This window comes from Anomaloglossus baeobatrachus, chromosome 7, assembly GCF_048569485.1.
Source record: "Anomaloglossus baeobatrachus isolate aAnoBae1 chromosome 7, aAnoBae1.hap1, whole genome shotgun sequence".
NCBI classification, from domain to species: domain Eukaryota; kingdom Metazoa; phylum Chordata; class Amphibia; order Anura; family Aromobatidae; genus Anomaloglossus; species Anomaloglossus baeobatrachus.
This window is the reverse complement of record NC_134359.1, coordinates 303,633,746-303,646,087: the sequence shown is the minus strand read 5'-3', so window position 1 is coordinate 303,646,087 and position 12,342 is coordinate 303,633,746. Positions and strand designations below refer to the sequence as shown.

At 55.5% G+C, this 12,342-nt stretch overlaps 1 protein-coding gene across 1 annotated transcript in view; it reads right to left on the bottom strand.

Moving 5' to 3' along the window:
- Positions 1 to 12,342, bottom strand: part of LOC142245708 (serine protease 33-like) — a 28,451-nt gene that overhangs the window by 13,932 nt on the left and 2,177 nt on the right. The window contains exon 2 of the mRNA XM_075318647.1: positions 340 to 550. Coding sequence (XP_075174762.1) covers positions 340 to 550 — 211 coding nt within the window. The remainder of the gene's footprint in view (positions 1 to 339; positions 551 to 12,342) is intronic.

Below are 12,342 nucleotides of genomic sequence, written 5' to 3'. Positions count from 1 at the left end.
AAGGAAGAGAGAAGAAAGAAAGAAAAAAAGAAAGAAAAAATAAAGAAAAAAAGAAAAAGAAAGAAAGAAGGAAAGAAAAAAAAAGAAAGAAAGAGGAAAAAAAGAAAGAAAAAAGGAAGAAAAATAAAAAGAGAGAAATAAAGAAAGAAGGAAAGAAAGGAAAAAAAGAAAAGAAAGACAAAAAGAAAGAAAAAAAGAAAGAAAAAAGAAAGAGAAAAAAAATGAAAGAAGAAAGAAAGAGGGAAAGAAAGAAAGAAAAAAAAAAAGGAAGAAAGGCAGGCAGGTATAATTCTTCCAAAATAATGTAGATCTACAGAGATAAATGAACCCATCACTTACGCATCAAAGCAGTGTGCCGCGGTCAGCACCCACTGGTTTGCGATCAGGGAGCCCCCGCATGAGTGGTAGTATCTGTTAGTGCCCAGTATGAGCTTCAGCAGACTGACTTGCCATGGCCATTCTCCCGGCACAGCGTCTGTGCCACCAACTATGCGCCCGGGTACCTGCGGGGAACCACAGACCGAGCGGCCATCTGCAGGGCTGGGAACAGCTGGAAGGAAAGATTCACACAGATCAGTACATTTATACTTTTTTATATTTATAACTTTTACACTTTTGTTGAATATTTCTACAGACTCATCGGATCGTATTTTATCATCACTTTTTATTTTTTAGTTTCAAATCAAATGGGATTTATTTGGTTTTATTTTTGTATTTATTATTAAAATAAAGAAGAAACTATATCATACATTGGGACCCCTTTAACTGAGGCGTCCATCTGTGGCGCCCCTGAGGCTTTAGTCGTCACACGGTACTGCATCTCTTTTAAGATGTAGTACTCATCCTGGGTAAGGAATAGGTTAATCGCTGGTGTTTCTCACATTCACACACCACTAGTGTGACGCGCTGGCCAGGCCAGGTAGTCACAGATAGGGCCCTGCATTACACCTTTCCCTCACAAGGTAACACACAGCAAACCATATACATCCTAGTCACCTCCCTCAGGGCTGATGGACACACCAGGGGGGCGGAACCAGGAGGTTGGAAGACGCCCACCAAGGAGTTCAGATAGCTTGAGGCAGGAGAAAAGTAAATGAGTTGAGCAGTTTGCGAGTTCAAGGAGAGTGGAGGCCAGGCCTGTGGCAAACTGACAGGTGCCAGGGTTGGAGCCCTGGTGCCTTAGGCTAGGAGGCAGACGGTGGTCTCATCTGCAGGAGCCGGGAAGACGGCTCGGTGGAACTGTGGTGGACCGGGACAGGGTTGTAGCCCGCTGGTAGCGACCCGGGAAACCGACTCGAAAACCGGAGCACAAAGGGGGATACTTAGACCCTGAAGCTATTTCCAGAAACTACTGGGGACTAGTTAATTAACTGATTGAGGCCAGGACTCTAGGTCCTGTCCCACCCAAAGTCCCAACTGAAGACAACAGCCCACCGAGAAGGGATAAAAGGCCACCGCCACGACTCAGAGATCCCACGAGCCAGCGTCTGCGGGCAAGGGCTCCTTAGGCCATCACAAGCCGGGAGCGGACTCCTGGAGTTGCAAGCACAGGCAGTCCACCATTCTAAAAAGGTGCAGGAGAAAGGCAGAGACCACCAGCCGGGTGGGGGAACCAGAGCGCAGCCGGCTGTGGGCACCGACCATCATCACCTTGGTTTACCAGAGACTCATGTGTTTACTAATAGTGAGTACATCAGCACCCTCCGGCCGCCCATCTCCCTGCACCGCCAAGCTCCCAAGGAGTCCCGGGGCCACCATCCCTGCCCACGGAGGTGTTAACAACTTCCTGCACTACATCTCCCCCGGGTGCCCCGTAACTGCAGCGGTGGTGTCCAATATCACCACACACCGTGGGTGGTGTCACGAACTCCGTACGGCCCAGCCCGTACATCTACATCCTACACCCACCATCGCATCACCTCCCCTTTACATTTAAAGTGACCGTGAGGCCCCTGGGTCCGGAGACCCTTGAGCCACCTACCAGAAGGGCCGGATCCAAGCGGCTCGGCTACCGCCGAGCACGGGGCGGTACACTAACAGTTAACACTAACGGTCCCACTGGGGGGATGGCCTGGGGTAGATAGGGGGGCTATCAGGAAGCATGGGACTTTCCCGGTCACTAGGACAGCCACCTGGGGGACGGGCACCACTTGGGGAAAAGGGAAGGAACATCTCTACATATAGTCAGTTAGCCCCGGGCATAGCTTGGAGTGAGACACACACTGGGACCTCGGTCCACTTTCTTCTACCTCACACTTCTGTAGGACCCGCAGCTTGCAGCATCCAGCTCAGCTGGGTTCTCTACAGCTACACAGTATTCCAGGGTCTGCAGAGAGTATAGGAAACACCCTCAGCCACATTCCACATACACCGGGATTGGAGAGACTCCGACCAGAAAGGGCTCACACTGGGAACACCGGCGGAGACCTTGAATTGTTCGGGATTGGCTAGGGCCCATCACAGCGGTGACGGTGCTTCAGGAGCAGCAACCGTGTTACTTAAAGAACTGTAAGTAAAACACCTGGAAACCGCAGAGACTGAGTCCGCCTGTCATTCCTGGTGCCGCCGCTCCGTGCTTCGGCGCCCGCCATTACTACTCCCCTCATCATCCTTCCCGGGGCCCACTCTACCTGTGAGGAGCAGAAACACTACCATCCACCCCGGAGGACAGTGACAGGAGCGGCGGCTAATTCCCTGGCCGCATACCGCATCTAGAGGTCAGGAAATCGTGACATTCCCTGATCTTCACCAGCCCGGTGACGAGTAATTTCCCCCGACCCCTTGGGGTGCTGCACATCTCCTCCATGTGGCCCTCATCTGGCTTTGTATCACCCATCGGAGAATTTCAAGTTTTGCACATAGAATAAAAGCTTATTTGCTCTGAGATTTTAAGGTGATCTCACGTGTATCTAGTTCTGGACCTCCAGAGTTCTATTGGTTTGACAGAGACTAGACATGAACTGATATTATGAAACCCAAATTCGCCGGTTTGCTGAAATTTCCCAAAACATTGATTCATAGTGATAAGTTCACATTAGACCTCAGTACTGCAATGCCTTTGTGGCGCCCTGGACAAGCCAGGGGCCACAGGTAACAACACCAACACACCCTACACTCCCGGTCAGGCACACCAAAGTCAGACAAAAATCCTTGTTGCCTTCCTCCAGGGGCTGATGTTCACACCAGGGGGTGGGGCCAGGCGGTTGATCCCCACCCACTAAGGAGTTCACAGTCCTGGAGGCGGGAAAAGCAGGCAGATAGTGTTTGGAAGTGAAAGTGGAAGGAGGGAAGTAGTAGTTGAGGAGCCTGAAGTTGGTCCGGGTGTGTGGCCCGGACGGATCAGCAAGGTTGGCAGACGGTGGTGACCGTCTGCAGGAGAGGCTTATTGGAGCTAACCGTAAGGACCGTGGACGGGCGGTGGCCCGGCGGTACCGGACCGGTGCGCAAAGAGAAGCCAGCACCAACCGGCAGGGGCTTGCGGACCCCGGCAAAGCTAGGAGTCGCCGTGAATTTGCCAAATCCATTAGCGAAGGGAACCTCCTGGGTTTCCCAGCAGCCAAGTCCCGACAGAAGGCAACAGTCCAACCGTTGGAGGGAAACACAGCCACCGCCAAAGCTAAAGTTCCCAGGGCCAGCGCCTGCGGGCAAAAGGGGCTCCTTCAGCAACCTTCAAGCTGGGGAGCGGGTTACCGGTGGGAACCCATCGGAACCGATTACACTACACAGGTGCAGGGAAAGGCAGTCACCATCAACCTGCCGGGAGGAGAAACACCGCAGCCGTCTGTGGGACCCGTCCATCCAGCCGTCTGTTTTACCGGAGACTGTGTGTACATCATTGACTGAGTGAGTACCACCGTGCCATGCGGCACAGCGCTGCCCCCGCGACCCTGCACCTCACCAGGCCCCGTAACCCGCTTGTCATCCATCCCTAGCTACCCCCATCACCGGGCCCCGGGACAACCAACCCCCCTACCCATGGAGGGGAGAACCAACATCCAAAGCTGCTCCCTGTCACCGCTCCCGGGATCCCTGTCCAGAGCAGCGGTGGTGTCAACAACCTCACCACAACCGTGGGTGGCGTCACGGACAATATCCCTAAACCACAAACATTCCCCCTTTTCACTCACGGGCGAGGAACGCCGCTCAAGTCCCCGGGATCCGGCCCACTGCTCGAGCCACCACCGAGTAGTAGCAGCAGCAGCCGGACCCGAGCAGTGGGAGAGTGCAGCATCCCCTCCTCCGCCCGCGACACCTTTAATAGCCCAGAAAAGGTGTGTGAAGGTCCCATTAAAGTATATTGAACATCATCTTGTATTCATTATGCACCTTATTAATAGTCACGTGATATCAACCTTCCTGACTAGGGGGGAAAAGATTGTAACTCAAGATAACTAATATCATTTGTAATAACACTCTGTAGCAGCAAAAAGTTTAAGATGCTTAAATTGTGAAAATGATACAAAAAGGATTTCTTTTTGGGACACATGCTTGCCTTGCTGGCGTTTATACACAGGCAGTGCAAACAGAAGACGCCGTGGCTTTTATATGTGGGTTGATGCAAAAATTATCACTATTTGGTGAGTATGAAGAGTTTTTTCTTTGCAAAATAATGAAGTGATAGATTCTTCAAGAACTGTCTAAAAATTATCCTATTATTTAAGGAGCAAGGTACCAAACAGAGTAGCTGTTTGGAAAGTGAAGAAGCAATGGCTTCTTGTCTAGGAAAGAAAAAAAAAATAATCCTTGTTTCTTCCTTCCACAACAGGTTTGCTATGCTCCAAATGATGAACACAATTACAAAGGCTTGTTAAGAATTTGAAAAATTATCCCTTTTGTTCTGTAGCGGCAAAAGACCAGCTGCTTCAAATTGAAAAAGCAATGGCTTGGCAACAACCATAAAAAAATTGCCCTATTTTTTGGTTTCATGTTTGTTTACAATCAAGAAAGTATGTTTCCAGGCAACAGTACAATAAATATTACGAATGGGCAAGGAGATATCTGGTAGAGTAAGGCACAGACAGGAGCCTCGGCAGCAAACGTAGAGTATAGCAATATAAAAGAGGAGATGTGTGGCTAGCTTAGCTGTGCAATGGCAGTGGCATAAGCCACATGAAAAAAAAATATGACAGGGCAGCCAGGAGATGCGTGGCAGACCAGTAATGGCATCTCTGGCAGCACCAGTCATCTGGTAAATATGGCATGGCAGATAGGGAGTAGATACCACTGGTTCAGCATTGGCCATCATTCATCCATGGAGGAAGCTGCTCCTAAAGCCCACACCCAAAAAAGCTGCCTACAATATGCCAGGGCCCAGGCTGAAAAATATGAAGAACACTGAGACACTCTAGTCTGGTGCGATGAGACTAAGGGGCCCTTTGCACACTACGATATCGCAGGTGCGATATCGGTGAGGTCAAATCGAAAGTGACGCACATCCGGCATCGCAGTTGATATCGTAGTGTGCAAATCCTTTTACATACGATTAACGAGCGCAAAATCGTCGTTATCGTATCATTGGTGCAGGGTCCGACATTTCCATAATGCAGGCTGCGACAGGTACGATGTTGTTCCTCGTTCCTACGGCAGCACACATCGCTGTGTATCAGGCCGCAGGAGTGAGGAACATCTCCTACCGGCCTCCCGGCTGCAATGCGGAAGGAAGGAGGTGGGCGGGATGTTTACGTCCCGTTCATCTCCGCCCCTCCGCTCCTATTGGCCGCCTGCCGTGTGACGTCGCTGTGACGCCGCACGGCCCGCCCCCTTAGGAAGGAGGCGGGTCGCCGGCCAGAACGACGTCGCAGGGCAGGTGAGTGCATGTGAAGCTGGAGTAGCGATAATATTCGCTACGCCAGCAATCACAAGATATCGCACCTGCGACGGGGGCGGGGACTATCGCGTGCGACATCGCAGCATCGGCTTGCAATGTCGTAGTGTGCAAAGTACCCCTAAGATAAATGTTTTTGGAGCTAATGGCTTCAAAAATGTGCAGTATCACAAAATTAAGGAGTACAAAAAAAATGCCTGGTGTCTACAGTGAGAACAGGTGGTAGCTGTGCCCTTATGTGGACACATGAGCTGCTGGTGTCGGGGGCACATGAGCTGCTGGTGTTGGGGGCACATGAGCTGCTGGTGTCGGGGGCACATGAGCTGCTGGTGTCAGGGACACATGAGCTGCCGGTGTTGGGGGCACATGAGCTGCTGGTGTCGGGGGGCACATGAGCTGCTGGTGTCGGGGGGCACATGAGCTGCTGGTGTTGGGGGCACATGAGCTGCTGGTGTCGGGGGGCACATGAGCTGCTGGTGTCGGGGGCACATGAGCTGCTGGTGTCGGGGGCACATGAGCTGCTGGTGTCGGGGGCACATGAGCTGCTGGTGTCGGGGGCACATGAGCTGCTGGTGTCGGGGGCACATGAGCTGCTGGTGTCGGGGGCACATGAGCTGCTGGTGTCGGGGGCACATGAGCTGCTGGTGTCGGGGGCACATGAGCTGCTGGTGTCGGGGGCACATGAGCTGCTGGTGTTGGGGGCACATGAGCTGTTGGTGTTGGGGGCACATGAGCTGCTGGTGTCGGGGGCACATGAGCTGCTGGTGTCTGGGGCACATGAGCTGCTGGTGTCTGGGGCACATGAGCTGTTGGTGTTGGGGGCACATGAGCTGCTGGTGTCGGGGGCACATGAACTGCTGGTGTCGGGGGCACATGAGCTGCTGGTGTTGGGGGCACATGAGCTGCTGGTGTAGGGGGCACATGAGCTGCTGGTGTCGGGGGCACATGAGCTGCCGGTGTTGGGGGCACATGAGCTGCCGGTGTCGGGGGGCACATGAGCTGCCGGTGTCGGGGGCACATGAACTGCTGGTGTTGGGGGCACATGAGCTGCTGGTGTTGGGGGCACATGAGCTGTTGGTGTTGGGGCACATGAGCTGTTGGTGTTGGGGGCACATGAGCTGCTGGTGTCGGGGGCACATGAGCTGCTGGTGTCTGGGGCACATGAGCTGCTGGTGTCTGGGGCACATGAGCTGTTGGTGTTGGGGGCACATGAGCTGCTGGTGTTGGGGGCACATGAACTGCTGGTGTCGGGGGCACATGAGCTGCTGGTGTTGGGGGCACATGAGCTGCTGGTGTAGGGGGCACATGAGCTGCTGGTGTCGGGGGCACATGAGCTGCCGGTGTTGGGGGCACATGAGCTGCCGGTGTCGGGGGGCACATGAGCTGCTGGTGTCGGGGGCACATGAACTGCTGGTGTTGGGGGCACATGAGCTGCCGGTGTCGGGGGGCACATGAGCTGCTGGTGTCGGGGGCACATGAGCTGCTGGTGTCGGGGGGCACATGAGGTGCTGGTGTCGGGGGACACATGAGCTGCTGGTGTTGGGGGCACATGAGCTGCTGGTGTCGGGGGCACATGAGCTGCTGGTGTTGGGGGCACATGAGCTGCCGGTGTTGGGGGCACATGAGCTGCTGGTGTCGGGGGCACATGAGCTGCTGGTGTCATGGGCACATGAGCTGCTGGTGTTGGGGGCACATGAGCTGCTGGTGTTGGGGGCACATGAGCTGCTGGTGTCGGGGGGCACATGAGCTGCTGGTATCGGGGGCACATGAGCTGCTGGTGTCGAGGGCACATGAGCTGCTGGTGTCGGGGGTACATGAGCTGCCGGTGTCGGGGGGCACATGAGCTGCTGGTGTCGGGGGCACATGAGCTGCTGGTGTCGGGGGCACATGAGCTGCTGGTGTCGGGGGGCACATGAGCTGCTGGTGTCGGGGGCACATGAGCTGCTGGTGTCGGGGGCACATGAGCTGCTGGTGTTGGGGGCACATGAGCTGCTGGTGTTGGGGGCACATGAGCTGCTGGTGTCGGGGGCACATGAGCTGCTGGTGTCGGGGGCACATGAGCTGCCGCTATCAGGGGCACATGAGCTGCTGGTGTTGGGGGCACATGAGCTGCTGGTGTTGGGGGCACATGAGCTCCCGGTGTTGAGGGGCACATGAGCTGCTGGTGTTGGGGGCACATGAGCTGCTGGTGTTGGGGGCACATGAGCTGCCAGTGTTGAGGGGCACATGAGCTGCTGGTGTCGGGGGCACATGAGCTGCCGGTGTTGGGGGCATATGAGCTGCTGGTGTCGGGGGGCACATGAGCTGCTGGTGTCGGGGGCACATGAGCTGCTGGTGTCGGGGGCACATGAGCTGCTGGTGTCGGGGGCACATGAGCTGCTGGTGTCGGGGGCACATGAGCTGCTGGTGTCGGGGGCACATGAGCTGCCGGTGTTGGGGGCACATGAGCTGCTGGTGTCGGGGGGCACATGAGCTGCTGGTGTTGGAGGCACATGAGCTGCTGGTGTTGGGGGCACATGAGCTGCCGGTGTCGGGGGCACATGAGCTGCCGGTGTCGGGGGGCACATGAGCTGCTGGTGTTGGGGGCACATGAGCTGCTGGTGTCGGGGGGCACATGAGCTGCTGGTGTTGGGGGCACATGAGCTGCTGGTGTCGGGGGGCACATGAGCTGCCGGTGTCGGGGGGCACATGAGCTGCCGGTGTCGGGGGCACATGAGCTGCTGGTGTCGGAGGGCACATGAGCTGCTGGTTGTCGAGGGCACATGAGCTGCTGGTGTCGGGTGGCACATGAGCTGCTGGTGTCGGGGGCACATGAGCTGCTGGTGTCGGGGGCACATGAGCTGCTGGTGTCGGGGGCACATGAGCTGCTGGTGTCGGGAGCACATGAGCTGCCGGTGTCGGGGGCACATGAGCTGCTGGTGTCATTGGCACATGAACTGCCGGTATCGGGGGGCATATGAGCTGCTGGTGTCTGGGGCACATGAGCTGCCGGTGTTGGGGGCACATGAGCTGCTGGTGTCGGGGGCACATGAGCTGCTGGTTGTCGGGGGCACATGAGCTGCTGGTGTCGGGTGGCACATGAGCTGCTGGTGTCGGGGGCACATGAGCTGCTGGTGTCAGGGGGCACATGAGTTGCCAATGCCGGGGACACATGAGCTGCCGATGTCGGAGGGCACATGAGCTGCCAATGTCGGGGGCACATGAGCTGCTGGTGTCAGGGGGCACATGAGCTGCTGGTGTCGGGGACACATGTGCTGCCTGTGAAGGGACACATGAGCTGCTGGTCTCGGGGGCACATGAGCTGCTGGTGTCGGGGGCACATGAGCTGCTGGTGTTGGGGGGCACATGAACTGCTGGTGTCGGGGGCACATGAGCTGCTGGCATTGGGGGGCACATGAACTGCTGGTGTCGGGGGCACATGAGCTGCTGGTGTTTGTGGTACATGATCTGCTTGTGTTGGGGGTACATGAGCTGCTGGTGTCAGGGGGCACATGAGCTGCTGGTGTCGGGGGTACATGACTTGCTGGTGTCGGGGCACATGAGCTGCCGGTGTCAGGGGGCACATGAGCTGCTGGTGTCTGGGGCACATAAGCTGCTGGTGTTGGGGGGCACATGAGCTGCTGGTGTCAGGAGGCAAATGAGCTAACGGTGTTGGGGCACATGAGCTGCTGGTGTTGGGGCACATGAGCTGCTGGTGTTGGGGCACATGAGCTGCTGGTGTCGGGAGCACATGAGCTGCCGGTGTCGGGGGCACATGAGCTGCTGATGTTTTTGAGGAAATGTCATTGAGGGATCATTAAGTCACCGATGTGCTATTCTATAGTGATAAAGATGATGACACCATCACTCCGGCCCTCGGTAGACAAGTTCTTCTCCAACATGACAATCATACAAACTCACATCTGAGGCCACTGCTGCATTTTTGGAGAAGAAAAGGTGACAGATATTCAAGGGCCAAGCGTCTCCAGATTTGACAACCGAGCCCCTATGGGGAAATCTAAGGAGACAAGTTGTCACCACTGTTCATCCAGCATCCAGGTTCTAGGAGAGATCATTCTGGGGATGGATGAGGATAGAATTTTTAATAAGTCACTGACTCGTCCCTTCCAGGTCTAAAAGCCTTGGTGATGTCCTCACACATCATGGGAGTCATACAAAATACTTGATGTAGAAGTATTTGATTTGAGGTGTACTTGTGATGCCCTGGCAAAAACAGGTAGTCGCACAACACCTTTCCCACACAGGATTAAACCAGCGGACCTGAAACTCTAGTCACCCTCCTTAGGGTAGGACAGACACACCAGTGGGTGGGACCAGGCGGATGGAGAACACTGACCTAGGGGTTTAGAGCACCCGGGGTGGGAAACACGTCAGTTAGAGTTAAGTTTAAGCTAAGGTCAAGTTGACAGGTGCCAGGGTTGGAGCCCTGGTGCATTGGCTAGGTGGCAGACAGTAGTCAGAGTCAACAGGAGACAGGAAGATGGCTGCCCGAGATCCGAGGTGGACCGGGACAGGGTTGTAGCTCGCCGTTACTGACACCGGAGAACCGACCCGTAAACCGTGCACAAGGGGGTACTTGGACCCTGAAGCCAGGACCGGCACCAACGGCCTAGCTAATCAACCAATTGAGGGCAGGATTTTAGGTCCTGTCCCAATCTAAGTCCCGAAAAGTGACAACCACCCACCGAGAGGGATAGGGCATCCGCCAGGGCCCGGTAGATCCCACTGGTCAGCGTCGACGGGCAGGGCTGCCTACAAAAGGACCGGGAGCGGACTCCCGCTTTACACACAGGGAAGTCTATTGGAAAGAAACTCACAGTGCAGAGGAGAGGAACGATGACTACTAGCCCGGGTGTGGGACCAGATACACCCGTCAGCGGAGGCCGGCCACCACCACTTTCGTTTAACAAAAGAACGTTGTGCTTATTGACTCCATACCGCCGTGCAACCTCCTCCAGCACCAGAACAACTGAACTGTGAGTGTGTTGAAACTTGCAACTCTGCACGACACTGGGTCCCGGCGCATCCATCTCTACCCACAGAGGGGTTAACATCTAGCTGCCATTACATCTCCCCCGGGTATCCCATAACAGCAGCGGTGGTGCTACAACTCATCACACACCGTGGGTGGCGTCACAGACAGTTTACAACAAATCCCGTACATTTACATCCCCCCTTTTATTCAACGTGTCCGCGTGACCCCCAGGTCCGGAGCACCCCTCGAGCTGCACCGTAGGTTCGGATCTGAGCAGCGCCGGCTGCTGGCATGGGGGTGGCACACCTCGAAACTTGGTGTTACGAACAGGATACTTACCCATCCACTTACCTGGTGGAAGTGCGCTTTGTTTTGGACTGTCAGCGGTGCTCCGCTGCAAAATTTTGAAAAACCGCCATCTTTGCCACCATTCTTGGGCATGAAAAACAACAGCCCAGCGTCTTCTTTCCCGAGAAAGGGCGCGAAGATGAAGCCCCACCCCTGGGAACAAAGCCGGAAGGAAGAAAAACCCTGAGGCCGAAAACTAAACTAGCAAGTCACGTCTAGAGATTTCTCCCGAAAAACCAAGGGGTAGAAGTGGAAGATATCCGCACCGAATGTTGTTGATGACGGAGCAGCGCCCACCGAGGGAATGGCGGTGCCCGCGAACGAAGCGGTTGGTGAGGATGCGGCGGCTCCCGTTTCGGTCGCAGGAGCGGTGAAGTCTGTGGGCCCGGCAGTGAGTCCCGAGGCACCGGCCAGCGACGATCATTCTGCCATGGTGATGCCGTCTGCTCCGGTGGTCCGCATGACTGCGACGGAGGTGGCACCTGGCCTCAGGTGCGCTATGGCCGCGGGGACGGAGTCAGAAGAGACGGATGAGAGCAACTCCGGCACCAGCACCCCAGCAGCCGAGTACATCCTGCGAACCGGTGGGAATGGATACCGGATGGCTTTATCAGCTTGGATGTATCATGCCCTGGAGGTGTACGAGGTGGGAGCAGAGTCTTCCTCTGAGGATGAGTCCCCGACTGCTGTCGGTAGTGTGATCGTACCAGTCTGCCGGCACTGTGGTCTGCCCGGGCACTTTGCCAGTGTGTGCCCCGGAGGTGCTCGTCCTTAAAGGGACTGAGCCTCGCAAGCAAGTTAAAGGTTAGAAGTTTTAAAATTGCAAGTTAAAAGTTAACTGTTTGAACCCGGCCACCCTTGTTGAACGTCCTCATGTTCCCCGGAGGAGACCATCTGCACCGCAGGTGGAGGGTGGCAGGGCAGTTGAAGAAGTTGACTGTGTAGAGCTCTGTTCTTGTTGAACGTCTTCACCCCTGCGTTTTCAAGTGAAGAGGCCATCAGGGGTCAGAGCCCCTGGTGGAGGATGGAGCCAGTTCCGGAGGAGCAGCTGTACCCGCACCGCAAGCAGCCGGGGTCTTTTGGACAGTGCCGCCCGTGAGTGGAGGTGGCATTGGGGATCCGTGCTGTCTGGTGGTAGTCTTGTGGGAAAGCTGCAAGAGGAGGCTATTCCGGAAGCAGTGTTTTAATGTTTAAA